The 23,907-nt window shown below is 36.7% G+C and overlaps 14 protein-coding genes across 14 annotated transcripts; 5 read left to right on the forward strand and 9 right to left on the reverse strand.

Annotated features, from left to right (window-relative positions):
• Positions 1–2,049: 2,049 nt before the first annotated feature.
• On the reverse strand, positions 2,050–2,729 carry RHIMIDRAFT_279504 (uncharacterized protein). Its single transcript, XM_023612850.1, has one exon. The coding sequence runs from the start codon at positions 2,573–2,575 to the stop codon at positions 2,147–2,149; it is 429 nt and encodes a 142-aa protein (XP_023467210.1). The 5' UTR covers positions 2,576–2,729; the 3' UTR covers positions 2,050–2,146.
• Positions 2,730–3,176: 447 nt separating this feature from the next.
• On the forward strand, positions 3,177–3,483 carry RHIMIDRAFT_185473 (uncharacterized protein; the record flags this gene model as incomplete). Its single annotated transcript, XM_023605851.1, has 2 exons — positions 3,177–3,281; positions 3,349–3,483. Coding segments are annotated over 2 exons (240 nt in total), but the record flags the coding sequence as incomplete, so codon positions are not given.
• Positions 3,484–4,039: 556 nt separating this feature from the next.
• Positions 4,040–5,548, reverse strand: RHIMIDRAFT_201370 (uncharacterized protein; the record flags this gene model as incomplete). Its single annotated transcript, XM_023606534.1, has 1 exon — positions 4,040–5,548. A coding segment is annotated over one exon (1,509 nt), but the record flags the coding sequence as incomplete, so codon positions are not given.
• Positions 5,549–6,623: 1,075 nt separating this feature from the next.
• RHIMIDRAFT_312702 (coth-domain-containing protein) lies at positions 6,624–8,434 on the reverse strand (the record flags this gene model as incomplete). Its single annotated transcript, XM_023614825.1, has 3 exons — positions 8,419–8,434; positions 7,285–8,362; positions 6,624–7,227 (listed from the first exon to the last, which is right to left on the reverse strand). The coding sequence occupies exons 2-3, from the start codon at positions 8,262–8,264 to the stop codon at positions 6,624–6,626; spliced, it is 1,584 nt and encodes a 527-aa protein (XP_023467213.1). The 5' UTR covers positions 8,265–8,362; positions 8,419–8,434.
• Positions 8,435–9,199: 765 nt separating this feature from the next.
• RHIMIDRAFT_279506 (MAS20-domain-containing protein) lies at positions 9,200–10,908 on the reverse strand. Its single transcript, XM_023612851.1, has 4 exons — positions 10,735–10,908; positions 10,496–10,681; positions 10,298–10,440; positions 9,200–10,238 (listed from the first exon to the last, which is right to left on the reverse strand). The coding sequence occupies exons 1-4, from the start codon at positions 10,856–10,858 to the stop codon at positions 9,303–9,305; spliced, it is 1,389 nt and encodes a 462-aa protein (XP_023467214.1). The 5' UTR covers positions 10,859–10,908; the 3' UTR covers positions 9,200–9,302.
• Positions 10,909–12,768: 1,860 nt separating this feature from the next.
• On the forward strand, positions 12,769–13,799 carry RHIMIDRAFT_279508 (uncharacterized protein). Its single transcript, XM_023612852.1, has 3 exons — positions 12,769–12,850; positions 12,922–13,243; positions 13,326–13,799. The coding sequence occupies exons 2-3, from the start codon at positions 12,967–12,969 to the stop codon at positions 13,334–13,336; spliced, it is 288 nt and encodes a 95-aa protein (XP_023467215.1). The 5' UTR covers positions 12,769–12,850; positions 12,922–12,966; the 3' UTR covers positions 13,337–13,799.
• RHIMIDRAFT_120980 (uncharacterized protein) lies at positions 13,730–14,035 on the forward strand. The gene has a single exon (XM_023605407.1). It carries the CDS (start codon positions 13,788–13,790, stop codon positions 13,968–13,970), a length of 183 nt encoding a protein of 60 aa, XP_023467216.1. The 5' UTR covers positions 13,730–13,787; the 3' UTR covers positions 13,971–14,035.
• A 36-nt stretch (positions 14,036–14,071) lies between these two features.
• On the reverse strand, positions 14,072–14,577 carry RHIMIDRAFT_279510 (uncharacterized protein). Its single transcript, XM_023612853.1, has one exon. It carries the CDS (start codon positions 14,506–14,508, stop codon positions 14,101–14,103), a length of 408 nt encoding a protein of 135 aa, XP_023467217.1. The 5' UTR covers positions 14,509–14,577; the 3' UTR covers positions 14,072–14,100.
• A 1-nt stretch (position 14,578) lies between these two features.
• Positions 14,579–16,689, reverse strand: RHIMIDRAFT_225633 (Methylmalonate-semialdehyde dehydrogenase). The gene is made up of 3 exons (XM_023607531.1): positions 16,544–16,689; positions 16,350–16,488; positions 14,579–16,290 (listed from the first exon to the last, which is right to left on the reverse strand). Exons 1-3 carry the CDS (start codon positions 16,582–16,584, stop codon positions 14,872–14,874), a joined length of 1,599 nt encoding a protein of 532 aa, XP_023467218.1. The 5' UTR covers positions 16,585–16,689; the 3' UTR covers positions 14,579–14,871.
• A 227-nt stretch (positions 16,690–16,916) lies between these two features.
• Positions 16,917–19,112, reverse strand: RHIMIDRAFT_225636 (VHS-domain-containing protein). The gene is made up of 10 exons (XM_023607532.1): positions 19,065–19,112; positions 18,923–19,010; positions 18,793–18,868; positions 18,428–18,740; positions 18,317–18,372; positions 18,209–18,262; positions 18,062–18,142; positions 17,330–17,989; positions 17,177–17,275; positions 16,917–17,122 (listed from the first exon to the last, which is right to left on the reverse strand). The coding sequence occupies exons 1-10, from the start codon at positions 19,090–19,092 to the stop codon at positions 17,036–17,038; spliced, it is 1,542 nt and encodes a 513-aa protein (XP_023467219.1). The 5' UTR covers positions 19,093–19,112; the 3' UTR covers positions 16,917–17,035.
• A 35-nt stretch (positions 19,113–19,147) lies between these two features.
• On the forward strand, positions 19,148–20,091 carry RHIMIDRAFT_291226 (uncharacterized protein). The gene is made up of 4 exons (XM_023613795.1): positions 19,148–19,339; positions 19,394–19,600; positions 19,654–19,855; positions 19,903–20,091. Exons 1-4 carry the CDS (start codon positions 19,226–19,228, stop codon positions 20,073–20,075), a joined length of 696 nt encoding a protein of 231 aa, XP_023467220.1. The 5' UTR covers positions 19,148–19,225; the 3' UTR covers positions 20,076–20,091.
• RHIMIDRAFT_279542 (uncharacterized protein) lies at positions 20,091–21,390 on the forward strand. Its single transcript, XM_023612854.1, has 2 exons — positions 20,091–20,648; positions 20,696–21,390. Exons 1-2 carry the CDS (start codon positions 20,120–20,122, stop codon positions 21,046–21,048), a joined length of 882 nt encoding a protein of 293 aa, XP_023467221.1. The 5' UTR covers positions 20,091–20,119; the 3' UTR covers positions 21,049–21,390.
• On the reverse strand, positions 21,054–21,358 carry RHIMIDRAFT_201261 (mitochondrial 30S ribosomal protein S19; the record flags this gene model as incomplete). The annotated part of the gene is made up of 2 exons (XM_023606521.1): positions 21,054–21,220; positions 21,268–21,358. The coding sequence occupies 2 exons, from the start codon at positions 21,356–21,358 to the stop codon at positions 21,054–21,056; spliced, it is 258 nt and encodes an 85-aa protein (XP_023467222.1).
• A 567-nt stretch (positions 21,391–21,957) lies between the features above and the next one.
• Positions 21,958–22,338, reverse strand: RHIMIDRAFT_201280 (Profilin/allergen; the record flags this gene model as incomplete). The annotated part of the gene is made up of 1 exon (XM_023606522.1): positions 21,958–22,338. The coding sequence occupies one exon, from the start codon at positions 22,336–22,338 to the stop codon at positions 21,958–21,960; it is 381 nt and encodes a 126-aa protein (XP_023467223.1).
• Positions 22,339–23,907: the final 1,569 nt, after the last annotated feature.

Genomic DNA, 23,907 nt, shown 5'->3' on the forward strand with positions numbered 1-23,907 from the left:
CTTTTTAGAGCAATGAATTTCTCCACTTCTGGGTAAATAGGTATACGAGGCATTAAAGATTAGAAAAAGCTGAAAAAAAGATAAAGAAAATGAGATCAAGACAACATTCTATTGATATTTTTTGTTGTAACTTTGTGATCACTTATAAATAACGAATGAATTATTGTAGGCTATGGTGCGTTCCCTTTAAAACCTGAAATTCAGTTTTCTTTATTAGTTTATTGAGTTCGTTCCAGTCAGCGTTTTCATAGTCTAAAGCAAACCACGACGTCGATAAGCTTACTTCTACTCGTATCAGTTGAGTATATTACTGCCGCGACTGTCGTGTCTACTTTATAAGCATTTCATCTTATTGTAAAAGATTGTTTTAAGAAAAAGGAACAAAAAAAAGGCTGACCATAAAATGCGTTATATTTATATAACATGTCATGCTCATTTTAATAGGTCATAAATAATCCTGTTTGCATATCGAAAACAAGAAGCTTGATAGTGTTGGCTTTAGTATTAAAGATCGAAAGCTAACACCAGTTTTAATCAAGTTTGCTGGTAGTACTGACTTCAATAACACTGATGCTAAAGAAAATCATAATGTCGAAAAGCTTACTTCTGCTTGCATCGAATCAATTTAGTACATCACTGCTACAACTGAAATCAGCATACCCGTACCAGAATCTGTGGTCAGGCTTCATGATGAGTGTATTGTAGAAGCATATTTCTTGGCATATGCTAATTTTAGTATTCATTATAGATTCCAAAGTATATGTTGAATCTATAATCAAAACATGCAGAAGATGTATACATGTTACGTACGTATACAACGATACGAATTCCGACAAGACCAGCGTTACTGTTGGGGTTTTTCGCCAAAACCACACATGTGCTTTTGCTCTTTATATATTTTTCTTGATACGTACTTCCTGCTTGTATACAAACAAACATATCAAAAATAGATATATATATATATATCAGATGCGCCAGTAGTTTCTTAAATAAAAAGCAAGCTCTCCAAGTTCTTTCAAGAAATAAACTGAAACCAAAAATAAAATTTAAACACGCTGGATCGATAGTTACATATAAGTATACTCTAACATCTTTTAACATTTAGATTCAATGTTCATAAGAGGGAACTATTTTTTTTTTTTTTTTCAATAGTGGCTCTATGAAGCAAATCAACTTGGACTTACAGACAGAACTCCTTGCTATAATCAGAGCCTGGTCAAATTTATGAAATCGACTTTTCAACATGATATTGATCTATACTGTGTGACTAAGGTGCTTCTTGCAATAATATATATAGTTTACTACCACCCGTGTATTGTTCCATACTTTCGTGCTTTTTCTGATCTCCTGATGAAAATGCGTGCCATAGATTAAACATGATATTGTTATGCCGTGATAGGCTATTCTAATGGACACATGACGATAAGAAGTCATTATTTCATGTATCGACATTCTACCATGTATATTTGGTATATGAATAACTTCTCTTCCTTATGGTTAGGGAGGACTCTTTTTCTTTTGGTCAATCAGCTCCTTAATAAAAATAAACAAACTAAAGTTTGAAAACCAATAAAGGTGCTCAAGTGGGTGCATGGACCCACTAAACATTTACCACTTACAAACATGGAGAGCAAGTCCAATAAACAGACGGAATACAATCAAACAAAGTATCGAATTGGACCCTGTATCTGAAAATAAATAAAAGGAGCAAGCCAAGTCCCTCATATAGTATTTTCTTACAACAGCAACTAAATAACTTCTTTCTCCTTTTTCCTTTTCTTTGTTGGATTCATGAAAAAGGGAGATGGGACTATTCCCTTTTCGTTGTTTGTGTATTTTTGTCGATCTGGTTAATTTTTGGACACTTCTAAAAATAGTAACTGTTCACTTGAAAACTAAACATCCCATGTTACTCAATAAAAAGAGAGACATGTATGTTTGGTTCATTAAAGCGGTTTATTTGTTTGAATAAGTTAGATAACCTGTGACAATATACATGTAAAAAAATCTCATGGTTTTTTGTTAATATATATTTCAAACAAGGGGGCCCTTTTTTTGAACAAATGTCGGTATATTGAAGTGTTTTATTGAGGAAACATTACACAATAAAAATAACAATAAAATAATAATACAAAAAGGTATACAGTTAAGCGATTGAGAGAGGGACTAAGAATTCATTTTCTGTGCTGTCTGTCTTGTAGTTGGTGGTTAATTGAGAAAAGAACAAAGGGTCAGAACAAATACTTGTATCGATCGACAATAAAGGTTTTTTCTTGTTCTTTTTTAAACACAATGGTGGCGACGGTATTGGGCTTGTCTCTGCGCTTGACGCTTCATCATCATCTGATGTAAGGGCAGGGCACTGAGAGATAGTAAGCGATAATTGAGGCAACCTTGATGGGTTTAGTTTATATAGTATGGGTGAAGAGAAGATACCAGATCTATCATATTCTTCTGAAGAATAGGTTTCTAATAATGTAATCTCTGAATTGAATGTCACGCAAAGTTTTCTTTGTTTTTTGTCGTTGTTCGTCATATCTGTACTGTGATCATCAAGTTTGCGTTTGAATGCCATGAAAATGTATGTGTATAAAGGAAAGGAGAGAAGGTGTAGAATAATAAAGGAATGTATATGAAATAATAATAGTTAAAAAAAGAGAGAAAGAAAAACAAAAAGTTATTTTATTATTACTTTCTTTTTTACTAAAAGCATGCTAAAGAAAAGAAAAAGAAAAAGAAAAGGAGGAGCATCTTTTTATATATATTTTATTTTTAAAAATAAAGTTTTGTCCTAGTACCTATTTTTATATAAAGGGCAACACAAAGAAATAATGAACTTTAAAAACGGGCGCAAGCATTGACAATAGATTCTTTTTTTTTTTTCATCAGCCCGCTTGAATCAAACCGTAGATGATGTGTATAAAATAAATATAAAGCCCTTGATATTTTTCAAACTCTTGTTCACATATCTTGTTAAAGTCATTTCTTTTTCGTTATCTTCTTTTTTTTTTTTTTTTACTTTTTTGCATTTATACTCCATCATCATATAACCATTTATGTCATTAGACAGTCACTATTCACCTCAGTACAGTGATGAAGATAGTATAACAACTCATCTATCTACACCTACCAGTCCAATGGAAGCACCATTGTTTGGTCAGTTTACATTAAAGACATCAACAGAGAAAGTATACATTTGTTCAGAGTGCAATCATACATTTCACCGAGCTCACAACTTGAAGTCTCATCAAATAACACATTCAAATTCAAAGCCATTTCAGGTATATACTAAATAATGTCCCTCAAAATGCATAATTGACGTTATCTTTTTATTATTATTATCTATAGTGTACAGATTGTGACAAACAGTTTTTAAGGTTACATGATTTAAAACGGCATCAGAAATTACATACGGGAGAGAAACCGTACCAGTGTGCGACCTGCCTTCGATCATTTAGTAGACTTGATGCATTAAACAGACACAGAAAAACGGAAACTGCCTGTCTTAAATCAAATCAGTTAAAGCCAATTGTCTTTCCGTCATCATTACCTAACCCAGGTACATTCTTACTTGAACCCACAACTCAGCCCACTTCATCAGCCTCATTGCCCACGAATACCATCAAACTACCTTCTTTAGTAATCCATGAAAATATAGATGAAATTGAAAGACTAAAGCAAAGAATTCATGATTTAGAGATAGAGGTATATATAAAGCAAAACATTCATGCTTGGTCACACTTTAACAACACCCTTCTAGAACCGCGTATTACGATCATTAATAAGAAATGAAGAGACAGTAGGACAGAGCATATAAGAAATTGACACCCCTTATGCCTTTCTTTTAAGTACTTTATGGACCTATGATAATAACAGCAACAATAACGTTTATGCACCTCCTCCCTTTCCTTAAATGTAAATAAAAAAAGCATATTTATTATAATTTACACTATGTACGAAATAAAGTCTATACATGCTTATAATAAGTAAAAAGAGCACATAAAGCACTTTATGATGAAATATATATATATATGTATAATCAAGATATGCAGCATGCAATATCAGATGAAGATGAGGACTGAAGAGGCATTCTGTTGTCAAGAAATAGTGACCACTGATCTTCAAATTTATCTATCCAGGACATGACTGTCAAAACCCTTTCACGTAATGTTCTCGTTGCCAGCAAAGAAACTTTTTCTTCCTCACCCAGAGGTGCCAAATTAATAAACCACCACACCAGTTTTACCCTATCTATTGATGACTTGTCCAAGGAGGGAGGATTGCCTAGTGCGCCAAACCAGTGAGTATTTGGATGAGACTGCTTGTACTGAATCAGTTTTTGAATAAACGTGACTAATTCGTCTACTAACTCATCGGTTGCTACCTCTTGTCTATTTTGGTGGGGTGTGGCTTGCTGTTGTTTGGTAACCGTGGGTATAATATTGGCTAGTTGTGGTTGATGTAGTAACCGTTGTTGTGGCTGTTGTTGTTGTATCTGATATGGCTTAGATCGAGTTGCAGACAAGCCCCTGACATGCATCTGCAGCCAGGGAGCTCTGTTCACTTGGCTAGTTTGGGGATGTGCTTGTTGTGCCCAGGATCGACGCTGATTTATCATTTGCATCATTGGTGACCCTGACAACAGAGGAGGCGGTTGTATAGACTGGGGTAGGCTGGCATTTGCCAGTCGCTGCTGCTGACATTTTGCTCTTAATGCACTTGCTCTCAAGATCTGCTCTTGTTCAACTGCTTGCTGTTGCTCTCTATCCAAGTCGTCGATACGTTCTATCTCTGCCATGTGATATCCATCTTGAAGTTGAAAACTGGTTACACGAAAGCGATGCGAGCCTACTGCTTCCACGATCGATCGACCGTCGGGCAAAGTTTGTACTTGCATCAATTCCAACATCGTACCATATTCGTAGAACGGACTTTCTCTGTCTGATCTTTTTCTCCGCACTAAGCACAGACCGAATCGGCTTCGTTTAGATTGCATCACTCTTCTAAGCATAAGACGATATCTTGGTTCAAACACATGAATCATGCAGTTGACCCCAGGGAATGCAAGTGATCCGACCAATAGAGGTACTCGAGTATCATGCTCTAGGTCAAGATCAAGTGCATCAGCTGACTCTTCATCATCTTCGCCATACAGCTGTTGAATTACATTCACTAAGACTTCGGTGGGTGGAGGACAGAAATCGAGTGATTCTCTGCAAAAGGGGCAATTGTTGTGATGATCTAATGAACGTACAAGACAGTTTCTACAAAATGTGTGTCCACAAGGCGTTGTCGTCGGTTGAGTGAATCGGGTACAACAAATGGCACACTCTAAGCTTTGAGCTAATTTGGACTTTAGGTTCATCGTCATACCGGGTTTTCCTAAAACAGTCTGAATAGTTTGTATAGTAACATTTGGGCTAATGGCTGTTGTATGCATTCGGTGACAAGCAATGCAGACTAAATTACTTTTATGACATGGCGTGCAACAAGTGTACCCACAAGGTAATGTTAAAGGGCGTTGTAAGTTGTTATGACATGAAGGACACAGTTGAAATAGAGTGTTTATATCATTTCTTTGTCTTTTAAATCCTTGTTCACTTTCAGGTTCAACCTGATCGTGAGTTCGCTTATTTTGTAATTTTTGCACTGTTGAATCTTGTAGAATAGAACGATTTTAAGTAGAAAAAGAACAAGTAAATCAAAGAGGTTAGAAAGAAAAAGAAAGAAAAAAGAATAAAAAGCTCTCCCTTATAAACAAAAGATTCTACGATCGATCATTTTATCGGAAATCACTTTATTAGGCTCATCGGCCTCAATGGTCTTGGTTTGAATCGGATATTGATGTATTTTTTTTAATGCTCGGTGCTTGCTTTTTTGGGCGTTTTTATGTGGATTGAAAGTATTGTTTCACACTTTATAAAGATCGACCCTTCATTTGTCAAATAAAAGCTTACTGTTTGTTTGTTAAATATTTCTACACTAAAAGTCACATCTAAAATCAAGGGGCTGCACGCCAAATAGACAGAATATCAAAAGGAACGAAAAGAGACGTCAATGTACATATAAAACATTGAGCCATTGTCATAAAGGATATGCGTAGTAATCATTTTTTGTATATTACACAAGAGCAACGTTTTCCGAGAACTTGCAGCAGCACGTTACTTGTATCATATTTGGTTATTGATTCTAATGTGTCCATACGTTTCATTATTTATTATATGAATGTCTATCCTTCTTTCTTTCCTTATCTTGAACTGTCCTCGGCTTTTCATTACTTGGAGATCATGATACCTTTGACGACAGTCGTATTTGTTCATCTCGTGGTGAGTTACTACTACTGTGGTCTAACCATTTCTTTCTTAGGTACAGTTTATGTTTGAGATGTACATATATGTTTCAAGTTATCCTACTGTTATTCTTATACCCGTATGACATGGATAATAAGAAATGTGAGCACTGTAAGGTGTTATAATGATGCAACTCAAGCATTCAAAGCATCGGTTTACCTTCCTAGTCATGATAAAAAAAAGAATGCACATTTTCATGAAAAGGGGACAGTTACCAAAATTGCGTTGAGGCAAGTTGAACGTTTATTGTTAAAGAATACAGAGACTTTATTGTCACTTGGAGTAAAAACTAGTTGTATTTTGATAAACACCAGCAAGCCATTCTTTCACGCTTACAGAGGCGCCCATATTGCCTTTATTTTCAGGCATCGCCGTCATGTTTTGTATGCCTTGAAGTATACCAGTAGAGTTTCCTTGAACAGCCATTGATGGCATAGCAGATGGTATGGTTTGATTATTGACGTTACCATTTTGACCAAGAGGAACAGAACTTGCACCATTCGAGTTTACACGAGGCAAGGTCTTATCCCAGTCGACATCTTCTTTTATCATATCTACAATATCATCGATACGAGAATAGGATACGTTTGGGTTAATTAGTCTGGAATTAATATCTTTATGAAGCTGTTCAAATTTCTGCTTAAACTCGGGTACAGCCATTATATGCGTTATCAATGGCCGTTTGGACATTCCTGGAAAGGTGCTATAATTACCACTCCATGTGTCATCAAGGTCGTTTTTACCATTTCCTAGTGTCAGGTCCATATCAGCAGGGATATAAAAAAAGGTGCCGTTATCAGGCTTTTGGTAGAGAAAGTAGTTATTTGCATTGGCCAAATAACCATCAGAGTTACCGATCAAGATTTCCATGACAGCGCTAGGGAAAAACAAAAATGATAAGCTATTGCTCACTTTTAATACTTTTTTGACTTACGATCGAAGAAAAGAATCAACAACGAGCTTACTATTCCATTCATTTAATGCATTTGTTCCATTGTTAAGCGCATCAGCGATAAACTTGGTAAATTTCATCAAGGGTTCATAGTTATCACTTTCTCCATTCGATGCTTTTTGTTTGACCTTGTACTCGCCATCATTGTAGGCAGTAATGTTATCAATATATGAAAGATCAGCTTCGTATTGCTTACTGCCCTGGAAGACGCCTTGATAAAGGTAGCCATTCTCATAAGAAGAGCTTCCATTGGCGAATACATTTGCAAGCCAAGGATTTTTGAATGTATCAACCAGACCAAACAGACCTAGCTCTTGTTCGTTCATAAATACGCGAGCATAGGAAAACTTCATGGAGGCAAGGCCAACGGATTTGAGCATATCATAAGCTAATTGTTCACGCATGTAGCTAGAGTCCATGGCCAGTGAACGAAGTTTGATATGCCTGTAGCCATAAAGAGGATTTTTCTTTTTGAGCTTGAGGCTATACGACACTTTGGATAAGCTTCGAGTACTCTGACCTGCCAATGAGACCTTTACATCTTCAAAATTCATGGCATCATAGAGCGAGACATAGGTCATGTTTATCTTTACAGAAATGTCAGCTGTGGTGTTGTGGTTCATCTCGTCTAGTTCTAACTGGTTTCCGACAATATGAATCGTGGGTATTTCATTTTCTCTGTGAAGATTGGATTTAATACGATGGATGTCATCCAAGGGTTCATAGACCTGTGGTAGCTTTTTACTTTCGTGCGTGTTCCAGGTCCGATTGAAGAACTCATGAGGCGTGTCCTGGCTGATGGGTTGACGGACAAAGGACTCTGTGAGCATACTATCATTACTGCTATAGATTTTGGCATAAAAGTAGCCAGATTGAGCAGGCGGGGCTATGGCAGAGTAAATGATGGGGAAAGTATCATTGGGCTCTAAAACATAAGTGGTGTTGTCAACTACAACAACCATAGAGCTGAAGATAGTCTGATTGAGTAAAGCAATGACATTGTATTCTATAGTTGAGGTATAATTTTGTCCACAGTATACAAGCTTAGAAAACAGTAGATCTAATATGATACTTAGCATTAGTCTCTATCCTTGGTTCGTATTAACTTTTGTTTACATGCTACAAATATAACAAATGAATTTGTCATTCTTGATAACTTTAAGCAAAAAAAAGGAGTATATGTCGCGTACTTTTATGTACTTGTTGCCGTTTTTCTATAGTGTCATCTGTCTATAAATTTATGTCTTGGCAAAACGTAATACATCTATCTCATCTCAACTTTCGTCCGGTGCTTTAACCTCAGTTTTAATGATTTGTATGCTCTATCAGATTTTAACGTATCTTATGGTATATTCCCATTAGCTTTAAGTACTCTTGTCAGAACAAAAGACTCGAATATACATACGGCGCACAATTACAAAAATCGAATAATAAACGAGGCAACGTTACTCGCTCAGTTCGTACTTCTTTATTTGCTTTTAGTATAAAAAGAAGCTATTATCACTCAACAATAGTGAATTATTAGAAGCAACATGCTGCAATAAAGTATAGTTATGTAGCTATTATGTAGGCGATACTGTCTTTACTAGTTTAACTGACATGGATTAGTTTGCATGATTGTTACACTACTTCTTCCCTAGATTTATCAAGCTATCCCAGATTATCCGATAGTCGCGTTATCCAATGGACAGTTCCGACAGAAGGTAAGTATGCTCACGAGCCACATTCAACACTTTAACTTTTGATCCTTTTTTGCTTGACATCTATTTGTCGTTTTTATATTATATATAAACAAGTATAACATTTGACTCCAAGGATTCTTATCACTTGGCTTCTTCTGTGATTTGAATAATGATCACTAATGGTCAATTAAAATTGCATTTGCCAAGAACCTCATCTAAAATAAGAAACAATATCCGGGATATCTACAAATTAAAGGGAATGCAAAGAGCATTATGGAAAAGACTATAAGAAATATTACAAGGTTATACTAATAAATTTTATTTCTTTGAAACAGGTAATGTGTAAGCTGCGACGAGTTCTTCATTTTCCTTGATTTCCTTGAGGGCTTTAGCAGTAATCTTGTTGTTTTCAAAACGTAACTCAACATTAGGTGACTCTTCGGACTGTCCGATATAGGTAGAGATTTTATAAAGACCAGCTCCAATATGCTTTGTTTGACCATCAGTTGATCTTGCGTGTTCCTTTGATTCTTCGATTTGAACATCGTTTTCTATAGATGCAGAAATAGCATAGGCATTATAAAGCAACTTTCCTTTAAGCATCAAATATACATCGCTAGATAAAAACTCGCTGATGCCTTGGACCTTGGGACCAAGTACTTTTTTCAGCATTTCAATTTCTTCATTTGATTCGTCGCTGGGAGCAACCTCCAGATATCTAAATCTGTCAACATGATCCCAAGCACCAAACGAGGTTTCGCCTATCTTCTGCTCTTCATTTGCCTTACTCAGTTCTTCGACAACCATTGCCGACAGGAAACGTGCAATCATGTAAGGATACTTTTTGTTGCTCTTTTTTAAGTTTTCGTGGAATTCCAATGCATCCTTATTTGTCTCCTCTTCCTGTTTGTTCTTTGGGCAAAGATATTGGTGGTATTCGTTCTTGGCATGTTTTAAGCATTCATCACTGCAAAATGCAATAGTATCACAGTCCGAACATTCTACTTTGTTGCCTTCATCTAAGCGCTTTAAGCAAAGGTTACAGTAAAGGCCTTCTAATTGAGGGAACAAGGCTGAAACAATAGGTTCTTCCGAGTAAATGTCTTCGTCTGCTGAAATATCTCTATTAGCAACTAATCCTCGACGGACCACAGGTTTTCCTTCCTCGTTCGTGCCAACAGGCAATTCAGCCAATTTGGTGTTTGTTTCTTTTGGAGGGAACTGCTCGTAAAATTCATTTTGACGCTTTTGTTGCTATTGAAGTATAAAAGTCAGCTCCGCCTTCTTCATGCATCCATATCAAAAATACTCACATCAAGTGCCATGACGTTAACAATCATCTGAAAGACAGGAGCCGGGACGGTCTTTTGATAAATCATGATCAATTCCATGGGTGAAGGGTAAACCTTCAAGGCCAAGAAGAACGGTAAAACAGCATCATTATAGAAAGCCTCACCTAAGTTATGGTTGACTACCTTGGACTTTTTTTTTTTTTTTTTTGAAAATCTTACCTTTATTACAAAGCCCTTCTCCTAAGGCAACCTGCTGCATAAAATATTTTTCTTTTTCTTCTGGAGTCGATGGGAGTGTCTCTTGTGAAGCAGCCTCAATAACCGAATCAATGACTTGTAGAACATTCAGCTTGACTTTTTCTTGAGCCTTCTGGATTTCTTTTTCAGCCTTCTTTTTTTCTTTTTCTATTTACCTTGTAAGAACACACATGGATCAGTGGATCATAGACGACACTTACTCATTTTCTTTCTCAAAACAGGATTGTTGCGTCTTTGATAATCAAAGTACAAGACATAACCAACACATGCGGTAATAGCCACACCAGCTGTAATACAGGCGACAGTTTTAGGTTTCAATGCCATCGTGTTCTTTTTTTTTAAGAGAGAAAAAAGTCAATAGTTGCAAGGATGCCTTTCAAAATCAAAAGAACTAAAACCAAACAGTCACCATTAGGCTGCTTTTTTCATGTTCATTTTGGGCCCCAGTGGCTGATGTTGAATTTTTGACACTTGGTCATTGCAAAGTGTTCTAATTTAAAGTGCTAGTGAAAATAAAAAAAAAAAAAAGGCAGGTAGGCAGACAGTGGGTAATAAAGTATCTTTAAAGGTTAATGCCGTTCCCTTCACAATTAGATAAGCTTGCAATTATTGTTTGTGAAAATATCTCCTTGATACCGCAAGTTTGCTTGATTCAGTGTAGTCACCAAGGCAAGGTTAACTATGCTTTTGACACCTTCGCAAATCGTCTGATTCATGCTATTCGCCGTGTTAGGGTTCCTATTCAGCGTGCTGTCGTACGCTCCTTTATTGAGGAAGGCTTTCTTTTGGTAGTGAAGCGTTTTCCAAAATCACCCATGCCAATCGTAAATGATTGTATCCTGCATCTTTTCGCCAGTACGATTTTTTAACCCTTGATCCCAGAGGGGTTTTTTAGTCTCTGTTACTGTTCTTTATCTCGTTCTGTTATACCAAAAATCCGAATATGCCTGAACCTGCCCACCCATATGAAGAAGTGGAGCGATCATTTTTTCAGCTTTTGATGGACCTTGCATGAAATAAAAAAGACTAGTTGCGATGGGAGTGATAAAGATGGCCAAATTGGCTGTAAATAGCTTTTTACTCTCTTCTCCAAATATATTGGATTACAGTCTCATGTTGTTCCCCTTGCCTTCCGTCTTATTCTTTTTGTCACAAACACCACAAACGCCAATTATGTTGCTTATTTTTTTTTTTCTTTTTTTTATTATGAAAGGATAAATGTGCTAAGAGTAAAACCTACTCCTGGTGGATTCTTTAAATACACTTGTACCATCCCGTTTCTTTCTTTACGAAGCGTTGCAGACACTTACGCCTGTTTTTCCAGCATTATTGCCAATGTGACCAAGAGCTCAAAAACTCGTAATCTTTGGTTTCTTTCTTCAAAAGATACAGGATTCTTAGCATGACGAATCTTTTGGTGAATATAGCAGCCCATATTCTCAAGGTCTAGATACGTAGTCGAAAGTGTAATTGTTTCCCTCGCCGATTGAACGCAAAACGTTCCCGTACAGGTGATAGTTGAGAATTTGGCGTTCAGACTGTGCCGGATGATACTGCCAATCATCAAAATGGTATTGTATATCCTTTAGAGAGCCGTCCATAGTATGCGTAATGTCTTCCACATGTTATCCGCTAGATGTCTCCATTGTGAGTTGTTCATTATCTTTTTGTTATACCCAAGGCCATCCAAAAATCTTCGAGCCGTTTGCTTCCAGATGTCCAGATCTAGAGCAAAGTCTCTCAGATCGTTTAACGATGTTTCACATCATTTAAATCCAAGCAAGTGCGTCTGGTCGCCGAATGTCTGGAAATGGGCAATGAGTAATCGATAACTTCTAATGGTAAAAACGAAGTAAGGAAATATATAAATGATTAATACACGACAACAATATACACCATATTATAGCATATATTATTAGTATGATGTATCTCTGTCTACAGTATACGTATTATGATAAGCTCTTTGAATATTAAAGCAAACACTTGGTGCACTCAAAAATAAGCTAATACTACGGGTGCTTTTTCTAAGCACTACCTATGTTGTCACTATACAATCTCACACTAGAAAAGTTTCCCTACCTAACCTAATTCTGTTCAGTCCACTCTCTCTGATATAAAATGCGAATTTATCATAATTACATGTAATTGTTCTTGGTTCTTTATTGATCAAACTGACAACATAAAATTAGAATAAAAATAAAACTTCTTTTTAACTTTTTCTTCCTGAAAAGAAAAACAAATCGAGATGGATGCTTTATAAAAGCCATGTTTAGTTTGACACTGCAGATTGCAAAGCTTTGCTGGGCAACATAATAGGTAATGGGTAGATGTGACGCCCGTAATATTAGTCTAACTTCTGGTGCATGTATTGTTTGCCCTATTAAAAGGCACTCCGCAGCTACATGGCAGCTTCTTTTTCTAACTATCCCAAAATGGACATAACAATAGATACCACAGAAGGCCAAAGAATATGTATGCTTTTTTATGTTACATTTACTGAAGAAAATGTAATAAAGTACAAAAAGAAAATTGAGGATTTTCACAAAATTGGAATTTGTTGGAAGCAACCCATTCTAGTCTCAAAAACGCGAATTCTTGGTGATCCAATGACATACACAAAGTACATCAAATCGAAATCAGCTAACGTACTAGCTGTAGAAGAAGTGAAAGTAGTGAATAAATTAGACTCAACATATCCATTAAACTTGCGTAAGCAACGAATTAATAATTTTAAAAAAGTTTTCAAGGAATAGTTTTTATTTTGTTAGAAATATATGCTCAAGTAAAACAGTTCATAGATGAAGTCTTTCTTCCTGAAGATTCGCAGAACGACGTGATCTACCAAGCTCAAGAAACAAGCACGAAAGATATACTCTACACTGTTTCTAACGTCACGCGTATTTTGGATCATAGGTTGTCAGTATCGTTTACTAAATGGCATGCAACAAGCAGACTTTCTTATTTGTAGATGAATTTAGAAAACTCAATCTTTGCAAAAGAAAGTTATTTGTCATGCGCGAAGGATATTATGATAATTCTAAAGAATAGCCATTAATATGTAAATTGAAAATATATAATAAACGTTCATACGTGTTGTATAGAAAACCATGTGGAAGCAATAATCACATATCTTCCAAAATACCAGGCAACAATCAAGCAATTAGAACCCGACAAGTATGACGGTTTTGGTCCATCAGCTATTTAGGTCAGAACAATCGTAAACAGAAACGGCTGGAGCAGAAGAAGCTCTCAAATGAAAAAAAAATCCCATAGTATACTGGATTGCAAAGCCTGCAATATACTATGGAACAGAGATGCAAATGCAAGCAGAAACATGCTCGATATCTCTTGGGCTATTTGTAGAGGCAAAGAAAGACCCTCAGTTTTCACAAGAAAAGCCGCCGTAGAGATCACGGTTCCCTTCAACAGAGTTTAGACATTTACATGTAGATGCTTTATCCAAACTCAGTATAAAATACGAAATCTAGGTATATATGACTGTAATAGTACATTTTATTAAGATAATCCATGCTACTTTTTTCTTTTCTTTTCTTTTTCTTTCTTTGTCAACGAACTGTGTTTAATGGTTGTGACGTAGCATAATCGTAGACAGGCTGTGCATGCACGCTTGTAACTTGAATATATCCTGAATCGGGTCGAGCATTTTTCGCTCCATTGTATACTGTGTCTGGCACAGTAACGTTTTGTGAATCTCGGCTACAAAATGAAGAAAAATCGGCATTGGACTCGATATCTACTTGTTTCATCTCTTTGTGCGTTTTTTCAAACTGTCCAGATTGATGTACCGCTCGTCTCCCGGTAACGCTTCTTCGTATTCTATGACAATTGAGTATGATACAAGTGACAAGTACGAGAGATACAATCGTAATGATCGTAAACGGTCCCCATGTAGTCGTTGGTATTCGTTCTGTGGTTGCGGTTATAGTCGATTGTGGTTGATAGACGTGCTTCATTCTGAAAAGAAAAGAAATAAAGAATGAACGTTTGTGCTTTGCAAAACAAAAAAAAAAGGCAAAAAGAAAGGGGGGAGGAAAGAGGGAGAATGAAGAATCTATGTATAGCACTAGCTTAACAAAAGGTCTAGAAAAAGAAGGAGACATTGTTGAAAATGGTTCTCTTTTGTTACTTTGCCACAATAAAAAAAAAAGACCTTTGCTTTATATGGTCTCCTTTTAATGATATTCCAGGGATCGAAAACCTTACTGCTTGTCCGTTAATCATTCCTCCCTTTTTTCAACATATTGCACACATATTTTGAAAAGATGTTACATCGTATTATACTTTTTTATTTTTTAATTCTATGTTGCAACATTTCTTTAATGACCCATTGTTGGCATATGAACAGCAGCACGAGTGTGTTCAGAATCACTTTCTTTCCATAATGAAGTGACAGTCTTTGGCTTGGTATAGAAGTGGAGACCGCTCTTACCATAAAAGTTCATGTCACCTAAGATGGAACCACGGCTACCGGTGAAAGAGAAGGGAGGAACAGGCACAGGAATAGGAACGTTGATGCCTACTTGACCAACATCGATTTCGTGTTCAAACTTGCGAGCACTTGGTCCAGAATTGGTAAATACGGCCGTACCGTTACCATAGGGGTTGCTGTTGATCAGTTCGATAGCTTCGTCCAAGGTATCCACATTCAAACAGACAAGGACAGGACCAAAGATTTCTTCTTTATAGCACTCCATCTCAGTCTTGACATCGGTAATGATGGTAGGACCAACAAAGTTACCCTTTTCGTATCCCTTTACCACGATGCCCCTTCCATCCAACAAAACATTAGCACCTTCTTCCTTACCGCTTTGAATTAAACGCTCAACACGTTCCTTGGACTGAACTGTGATGAGAGGTCCAACGTCAGTGTCGGGTTCCATGCCATAACCGACCTTGAGCTTTTTAGCACGTTCGGCCAATTCAGGTAACCAATTCTTTGTTTCGCCAACGCACACCAAAGTGCTAAGAGCCATACAGCGCTGACCAGCGGCACCAAAGGCGGCGCCAGCAATAGAGTTTAAGGCAGCCTGCTTATTGGCATCAGGCAAGAGAACAGCGTGATTCTTGGCTCCAAGGTTAGCTTGCACACGCTTGCCGTTGGCGCTACCGCGGGTATAGATGTGTTGACCAGCGCGGTCAGAACCTACGAATGAGATGGCCTTGATTCTGGGTTCATCGCATATGTAGTTCACGCAGTCAACGGAACCATGGACGACGTTGAGGACACCATCAGGGACACCAGCATCAGCAGCCAACTTGGCGAGCATCATCATGGCGCCAGGGTCACGCTCAGAAGGCTTCATGACAATAGAGTTACCTGTAGCAATTGCCAAAGGGAACATCCAAAGTGGAATCATTGCAGGGAAATTGAAAGGACAGATGCCAGCGACGACACCGAGTGGTTCTCTATAACTGTATGTTTCCATATCCTTTGCAACTGTCATCTTTTCACCCATCATCATGGTTGTCAAAGCACAGGCTTGTTCAACGACTTGAAGGCCACGGAAGACATCGCCCTTAGCATCTGCGAATGTCTTGCCTTGTTCTTGAACAATGTTCTCGGCAATCTTTTCCTGGTTTTGACGAATGAGATATTGCAAGTCCATCATCACCCTTTGGCGTTGTAAGACAGTCGTCTTTTTCCATTCGCGAGCAGCAGCAGCAGCACTTTCGGTGGCTTCATTTAATTCTTCATGTGTCGTTTCGGGAACATAGCCGATTAAGTCTTGTGTAGCCTATTTCAAGCGTTTAGTATACATATGCGCTTAAGTGATGGATTTTGGAAAAAACTTACAGGATTGCGAAGTTCGATCCATTTATCAGTTTTTGATTCAGTAAATTTACCATTGATATAGTTCTTGACAGTGTCTACACCAGAGACTCTTTGTAAAAGGGGGAATTGGGTACTGAATGCTCTTGAAGTGATGCCTTGTCTTTTGTTAAAAAAGGTGTCAGTATATTATGATATCTATTTGTTTGATTTTTTACTTTGAAAGGGCAGAACCGGATTTCAAGATGGATGCCATCATACTTGTGTATAAAAAAAAGTAAAGAAAAGAAGTGGGGAATAAGTCGCTTACTTTTTATTTATACACAAAAAAAGTACCGTGCGAAAATTTTGCATAAGAGTAAGTATTACAAAAAAAATACCCACACGGACTAAATGAAGTATATCAATATCACTTATTGGTTTGCAGCATAAAAATAAAAAGCTACGGATTTTGTAAAGTATTTACTATAAGCCCTATTTGGTTCAGTAATAATGTAAAGCAAGATGCTTTACTAGTCAGGTACGATACATATAAATGATCGCACCCTGTTTCTTTTATTTGGTGAAACAGGGCAGAGAGTGGTTATAACCATGATCCGGATTGGCCCATCTTTTGCATTAACAAGGTATTTAAGACATAATAGACAAGTTTTGGTATCAAGCAAATAATTAATTTTATTTTATACTTTTAGTTCTATGATTCAGAATGTTTATTTAGTATTATGCCAAGTGCCTGACTGTTCCATCTCCACTCCAAATTGTTCATAAGTTATCTTGTATCGAAGTCGGATAGATTCCTATATATATGACTATTTAGTTTATGCAATGTTTAAATCTGCTTTGAGGCTTACTTTGTTTGGATTATCAATGGTGATGACTTGAGTAACAGACTTGTCAGATGTAGGAGGTACAGATGAAGAAGATACAGGCCCTAGTTTTAATTGCATAGACTATCGTGTGACGTTAATCACTCATCTAAATCAGCTAAAAAGAAAGATGATTACCTTGGGTGCAGCTAGTAGTAAAGTCATCTTATCCATAGGAGCAACTGATTTGTTTGAATAGTATGCTTTAAACTGGTATGTCGTGTTTACAGTCGATAGTGGCTCTAATTGAATAACAAGCCCATTCTTATTGACCATGTCTACTAGTTTATTGTCTGCGATTGGTATAACTGGTTCTTGAGTAGGTTGTGTTGATAAATCAGGAGAATATATTGTCAACGAATTGAGCTGATTGATGATTGACCTATCACTATCACTGGATAAATCATCATCCAAATCAATTAAGCTAATAGACCCCTGCTGTTCCTGCTGCTGCTGCTTTGCCTCTTCAACAAGCTTACTATCAAACTTATCACTGATGTCATAGCTGGTATTATATCGTCCCTTTTTGATGTCTTGGTATTTTAAAATGCTGTTTTTCACAATCAAAAGTGCCTGATTCATCTCCTCAATCTTTTCTTTATCTTGCTCAGTTTTAAGCATATTTTCAATCTTGAGTATTGCATTTTCACAAGAGCCCTTTAATTCTTCCATGGTTTCGTCTGGTCTATCGCCTGATCTCAAATTACCCAGCATTTCATATAGTAAACGTGCCTTATTTTGAATCTTGTGCACCTCTTCCACAAACATCTCTTTATAATTTGGCTGATGCTTTTGATCCTATCATTACATGACTTTTTTTTTAGATAGCTGCTATAATCAAAAAATTCTCGTCTCTTTCTCTCTTCTTACGTATCCTGTCATTATTTTCATCAATCTATTAGCTTCTACCAAATCCTGTGGTCTGCCTCGTCTGATGAGTTCTTGTAGTTTCTAAATATTTAAAACTATACATCAATGCTTCTCTTCTCATATGTTACCACATTATATTATATATACCGCTGCTTGTGCTACACGATTTTCCTCTTCTAGTTCCTCTACTGTTTTTAATGTCTAATAAAAAGAGGCGCGTTATTAATTACCCATGAATGTCTTGCAATTGCTTACATCTGCTGGTGCCAAAGCGGCAACTGAAGAATCACGTAATTCGGGAAATACGTACCCTTTAAAAAGACATCAGCTTTTTTTCCTTGTTATTCTGTCAAGGGGGTGAATTACCTTTAAATTTTAATAATCTATACATATCCCTTATATGTGTCATATCCTCTTTGTATTTAGATAATTCTGTAAGGGCAATTTTCCATTCCTTAATCAAATACAAAATACGATCTAGTACAGGATGTGCCATGAGTTGTTGTGGTACAAAATCAAAATGGTTCCATTGATTTTCTGGAGCGGATTGTACTGGATGAGGCGCGTATCGTGTCGGTGGTCGTTCTGGGAAGCGACGAACGAGCGCATTCAAGAATTCTTTAGTTGCTATTTGAAGGTGAAATGGATATCCACAGTTTTTAGCACAATTATCGAGCAACTATGATAGGTTAGGGCTTTTTCTAGAAAGAAAACAAGTCATGAATAGTTACAGTTAAAGCAAGCATAGCTTGATTTACTCTTGGGCTATTGACTAATTTCACAATGGTCATAGCTGCAGTACGTGGCCTTTAAATGGAATTAGAGAAAAAGAATAATGGGTATAGAGTGATGTGATCTTACGCACTGCCTTGCTTTTTATTGATCGTCTCGCAGATCTCAAGATTAAGAGCCAAGTTTGGATCGAATCGAGATGGGCTGCATGCTCTTTCTAAAAAGAGTAAATAAGTCTTTTGGTTAGGTTTAATCATGTTTATTATAGTACCAATTAAACTTTGTAAAGAATAAGACATTTGAGAGAGAAAAAAGCAGGAAAAAAAAAGGAAATTTGATGTAACGCTATTTAAAGCTGGTTTTAAAAATACATTGGTGATACAAAATGCTCTTTCTCTCTCTTTTTTCTCTTTTTGTTCAGTAATTCCAAAGATGGACCAAGATGAATATTATGATAATATTGACTTACATATAAGATGGTCTGATAGACAAGACCTTGTTATTAATGCTGAGCCTGATGAAACTGTGTATTCTATTAAAGAAAAAGTATATAGTACTTGTCATTGTTGTTATTATTAAGTAACGCCCTGTATTTAATAGATTCGTAATCTATCAGGAAATGCAAAGGATAAATACATTCGCCTCATTCACAACGGAAAAGTGCTTGAAGATCAAAGGACATTAAAGAGTTACGGCATTGGCAAAATAAATATAACAAACTCAAAAGCAACACTAGAACCACCCTCACCTGTCTATATCCATTGTTCATTATCCGACTATATACCAAAAGGCTCTTCTATAAGCAATGTATGTCATACATATACAATATACACCTTCTCTCATATCCTTTGTGTCTATAGAATCGTCCTCAAATCATACCGCCCGTGGGCTTTGACAGGCTACGAGAATCAGGATTTACAGAAGAAGATATTCAGAATATAAGAGCGCAGTTTCATAGACTTCATGGAACAGATTATAATGATACAGAAGGAACATCAGAGGAAGCTAGAAATTTAGAAGAACAATGGATGGATAACACAGGAGAGACACTACCAGACGGCAGTAATGTACAAAGATAGATAATAGCGTCGTATTAACTTTTAGGTTAGCTGTTCAAGGCACCTACAAGGAAATGATGTGGGGGCTTATGTTTGGATTCTTTCTCGGCATCATTTGCTTATTTTGGTTTCGAGAGTCTGTCTTTTCGAGAAGACAGCAATTAGGCATCATCGCTGGCATGTTGATCAATATATCATTTGGTGTTCTACACGTCTACTATTAAAAATAGTTACACTGCCTTTTTTTTCTTTTTCTTTTTTCTCTAGTATGTACTTGATTGTTCTTTTATGCTCTTGTTTAATCATATTGACAACATTAAGCCTATGTGCAAATCGAATTCACGAATTACAGGCATCAGTTTTATCCTATGGAAAACTTAATCTACACAATACAAAAAAGCCCAAGACACGTTGGGCTCATTATCTATCAACCTTGACAGTCCCAAAGCACTACTTTAACCATTTCTATATCATTGGCTTATTATTTGGAATCAACTGTGCGATTGAATTGTATTTCCAAAAGGGCGTTGTATTTTATTTATTGCGTCAATGGGATCAACCCTCTGGATCATATCATTTACCTCAATTGCAATGTCAAGTTGGATTACTATTAATGAACTTTCATCTTGCAAGACGTGTCTACGAATCCTTAATAATAGAAAGACCATCAAAAGAAGCTAAAATGCACATATCCCATTATCTTACGGGAGTTGGATTCTATGGTGCCATGGTATTTGGCACTTGGCTTGAAGGAGCTGCCCATCTTGGTGTATGGTCCTCAAGGACCATTGAAAAAGGTATACGTATATTATGTTTAAATCTTTATATATACTCATATCAACAGGTCACTGGAACTTGTCAACGCTCATCGCCTTAATGCTATTCTTTTATGCCAATTACCATCAATATCAATGTCACAGTATATTGGCTTCACTTCGATCGAATTCAACAGAAAGATATTCTGTCCCCAGAGGTGACTGGTTTGAGTGGATCGTAGTACCTCATTACTTTGCAGACATTTTGATCTATGCCTCATTGTGTATCCTGTACCAATTCAAAAACATGACTCTTTTATGTGGTCTCATTTGGACTGTTGTTAATCTTTCAATCACTGCGAATCAAACATTTCTCTGGTATCAAAAGCATTTTCCTCATCGTCAAGAGAATCGTTGGAGAATAATCCCGGGCATTTATTAAACTGTTTATTTGTTCTTGGTAAAACGATAAGTGAATCGTTTTCTAGTGAATGAAAATTCTCCTAATTTGTGTCCAATCATCTCTTCGGTCACATGAACTGGTATATATTCTTTTCCGTTATGCACTAAAAACTTCAATCCAACAAATGACGGTAAAATGGTGCAGCTACGAGCTAATGTGCATGTCAGATACAGTAAATAAACAAATAGTAATGCGAACCTTGTGTTGCAATAGGTGTTCCATTTTGAACAGCTTGTTTTAAACCAGGGAATGAGACAAAAAAGGGACCTTTCCAAGCTGAACGAGGCATGATATTAAAGAAAGAGAGAGTGTAAGTGAAAGAGTGAAAGAGTGAAAGCCACTTTACCCCTGTTGTGACCATTTCTTCCTTGATCAAAGCAGCTTTTTGATTGGCTGACCTTTTATATTCATGCCTAAGCTGAGCTGACCAGAGATCATATTTATGTGGACAAATAGTTACGCGAGCAGATATTATTAAATATCATGTTTGGTTATTTATGCATAACAATCATAGTAACCTTGATATAATATCAAATGATTCCATTTAAGGCAATGCAGCCTACATAAAGTCAATCGCCAATATCCTTTAGAATAAAGTACAGCTACTTGTTTGCCTGAAGGACATGATGATAGTCCAAATTATCCCTTTTGGAAGTGGACGATTTTATTGCTTTGTGATCTTTTCATGATGACCTTGTCATTGTACTTTATCCTTTTTTAAAACAAGATAAACAAACAAAGAAAAGAGTTTATGTTTTGCAGAAATATCACAAAATAAACAGGTCTCTTTTTTTAAGTCCTAACAAAAAGTCCTGCAGAAAAAAAAAAAAAACATGTATGCTTTAATGCATAATTAAATAAATTATATACAAGTGAGGGGGACAAGTCTCAGTGTCCACTTTGGATTAATTGAGCGGCCAATTGCTCAATTGCCTTTTCGCTACTCTCCGGTTTCATACCGTCAGTATAAGTCCCAACCACGACGACATGATTCGACTTGGCTATTGTCACCCCAGTCGTCCCTCTCTTTCCATAAATACTCGTTGCATCTGCTTTGAGTCCCATATAGGTGATGCCCGCCACTCGAACACCTTGAGCGAAAACATGATTGTAATCTCGAGAAAGAACGGCGATTCCTGCTGCTTCAGACGGAAGTAAATTGAGACCCGACGTTGATGCTAAAACTTCACCTGTTTTTAATTCTATAATGGCTGCCTCAGCAACGTGTTCAGTTTTAACAAGTTCATTGATATACTTTTGCCAATTCATATTGTAAATGAAAAAAAAAAAAAAGAGACAGAGAAAAACGGTTATCCACTAAAAAGAAAGTGCGATATAAATGACCAAATGTTGACATAGGAGAAAGAAAGAAAGAGAGAACTCAGTAGTTTTCCATATTTGGATTTCTATATTTTACCCTTGTACTTTAGCCAACCATTCATTATTTGAGTATCGTTGCCAACCAAAATTGACTAAGCAAACACCATGTATTGTTGGTTTGTTCAAATAGCTGTCAAACATTGATTATTTGATAATCATGCATCTACATTACTTTTGTAAACAGAGAGTACAGTATGATTTGGACAATATACAAAGCATTATCTCTTAAAAGGTGAAACATCGAAAGCGACAAGAGCTTGAGAAGATGATCCAGTAAATTACAGAGTTTTCGTTCGTACTAGTTCTTTGAACAGAGCTTCCAATGCCAACGTTATAGTTTCATTAGGCGCTCTGAATTACGCTTAAACGATTGTTTATAAAGAAAAAGTACAGTGTAACTTGATGTGGTCTCTTGCTTTGAAATACAAAAACGACAAGTAGAAAAACGAAACATGCTTTAGAGGTCAAAATCAAGCTCACATTATCAAGTTCTTCAATTAAAGGAATTAAAACAGGAATGAGAGGCCTACTGGACAGGAAGAAAGCTAAATTAGACCCTGAACAAGCCTATTTGGTCATAATATGATCAACTGAGTATGACCATCCGCTCTTGTTAATGATATCCTGTGACTTGTCCGGGGCTGGATGTGTGAATGACAGTGATCATCCTGTCAAAAGGAGCACAGTCGGCAGTGAGCATGTGGCTGCTCCCATGTCAAGCAGTACTGATCAGTCGGAATGGTATTTCAAAGACGGACAGTGGGCCAATGTGTCTAGCTGGCATTGGATCTATTATACTGGTCAGTGAAGTAATACAGCCGATGAATACAGAATACTTTTTCAATGCAAACAATGGCAATTACAGTTTAAGCTGCTGCCAATTCTTTCTATGGTTAAATAGATGATAATAGAAAGAAAGAAAAAAAAAGGACAATGGTTTATCATGCTTATTCACTATATCAAAGAGAGGCCATTGATTGAGAGTACGTATAGTCCGTGCTGACTATCATGTTACATTGCTAGCTACTGTAATTTATTTTTATATTCATTGCACACAATAATGAATTAGAACTCTCGTGGTAGTGCTATGTACGACTATGGGGTTTAAGCTTTTGGTCATTGTTCACTTTAGTTTGTCAAACAGACTATATATTTCAAAGTCTCAGCCCCATCCCTGGGAGTCCTTCGAATTGTGTAAGCGTATGCTCATAGTCTGAAGCAAGATGTTCCGCTTTGACCATATATGTGTGTGTATCATCCCAATATCCCAAAAAATAAAACATAAATCATCCCATTTCTTCAAGCAAATGACCAGAGAGATGATACAAGGAACTATTCCATAATAAATAAATCGCCCTCCCTTTGTGTGCGTAGATCGGATTTTAAATGGCAAGCTTGTAATGATGTAACCTTGGGTTTCCCACAAGAAAAATAGACTTTTTTGCCATGGTTACACAT

The sequence above is a fragment of the Rhizopus microsporus genome (assembly GCF_002708625.1).
Source record: "Rhizopus microsporus ATCC 52813 unplaced genomic scaffold scaffold_6, whole genome shotgun sequence".
NCBI classification, from domain to species: domain Eukaryota; kingdom Fungi; phylum Mucoromycota; class Mucoromycetes; order Mucorales; family Rhizopodaceae; genus Rhizopus; species Rhizopus microsporus.

What these genes read in the sequence shown, in the direction of transcription:
- RHIMIDRAFT_279508 (XM_023612852.1), top strand. Translation starts at nt 12,967, where the DNA reads ATGGACATAACAATAGATACCACAGAAGGCCAAAGAATATGTATGCTT.
- RHIMIDRAFT_291226 (XM_023613795.1), top strand. Translation starts at nt 19,226, where the DNA reads ATGGACCAAGATGAATATTATGATAATATTGACTTACATATAAGATGG. An exon ending in AAGGCTCTTCTATAAGCAAT is followed by an intron (nt 19,601 to 19,653) that starts GTATGTCATACA and finishes TTGTGTCTATAG; the next exon opens with AATCGTCCTCAAATCATACC. An exon ending in AGAGACACTACCAGACGGCA is followed by an intron (nt 19,856 to 19,902) that starts GTAATGTACAAA and finishes CTTTTAGGTTAG; the next exon opens with CTGTTCAAGGCACCTACAAG.
- RHIMIDRAFT_279504 (XM_023612850.1), bottom strand. Translation starts at nt 2,575, where the DNA reads ATGGCATTCAAACGCAAACTTGATGATCACAGTACAGATATGACGAAC.
- RHIMIDRAFT_225633 (XM_023607531.1), bottom strand. Translation starts at nt 16,584, where the DNA reads ATGATGGCATCCATCTTGAAATCCGGTTCTGCCCTTTCAAA. An exon ending in TCCGGTTCTGCCCTTTCAAA is followed by an intron (nt 16,489 to 16,543) that starts GTAAAAAATCAA and finishes TTTTAACAAAAG; the next exon opens with ACAAGGCATCACTTCAAGAG. An exon ending in GGATCGAACTTCGCAATCCT is followed by an intron (nt 16,291 to 16,349) that starts GTAAGTTTTTTC and finishes CGCTTGAAATAG; the next exon opens with GCTACACAAGACTTAATCGG.
- RHIMIDRAFT_279506 (XM_023612851.1), bottom strand. Translation starts at nt 10,858, where the DNA reads ATGGCATTGAAACCTAAAACTGTCGCCTGTATTACAGCTGGTGTGGCT. An exon ending in TGTTTTGAGAAAGAAAATGA is followed by an intron (nt 10,682 to 10,734) that starts GTAAGTGTCGTC and finishes CAAGGTAAATAG; the next exon opens with AAAAAGAAAAAAAGAAGGCT. An exon ending in AGAAGGGCTTTGTAATAAAG is followed by an intron (nt 10,441 to 10,495) that starts GTAAGATTTTCA and finishes ACCATAACTTAG; the next exon opens with GTGAGGCTTTCTATAATGAT.
- RHIMIDRAFT_279542 (XM_023612854.1), top strand. Translation starts at nt 20,120, where the DNA reads ATGTACTTGATTGTTCTTTTATGCTCTTGTTTAATCATATTGACAACA. An exon ending in CTCAAGGACCATTGAAAAAG is followed by an intron (nt 20,649 to 20,695) that starts GTATACGTATAT and finishes TCATATCAACAG; the next exon opens with GTCACTGGAACTTGTCAACG.
- RHIMIDRAFT_225636 (XM_023607532.1), bottom strand. Translation starts at nt 19,092, where the DNA reads ATGTCTTATTCTTTACAAAGTTTAATTG. An exon ending in TGAAAATAATGACAGGATAC is followed by an intron (nt 17,990 to 18,061) that starts GTAAGAAGAGAG and finishes ATGTAATGATAG; the next exon opens with GATCAAAAGCATCAGCCAAA. An exon ending in CCATTGATAATCCAAACAAA is followed by an intron (nt 17,123 to 17,176) that starts GTAAGCCTCAAA and finishes TCATATATATAG; the next exon opens with GAATCTATCCGACTTCGATA.
- RHIMIDRAFT_279510 (XM_023612853.1), bottom strand. Translation starts at nt 14,508, where the DNA reads ATGAAGCACGTCTATCAACCACAATCGACTATAACCGCAACCACAGAA.
- RHIMIDRAFT_120980 (XM_023605407.1), top strand. Translation starts at nt 13,788, where the DNA reads ATGAAAAAAAAATCCCATAGTATACTGGATTGCAAAGCCTGCAATATA.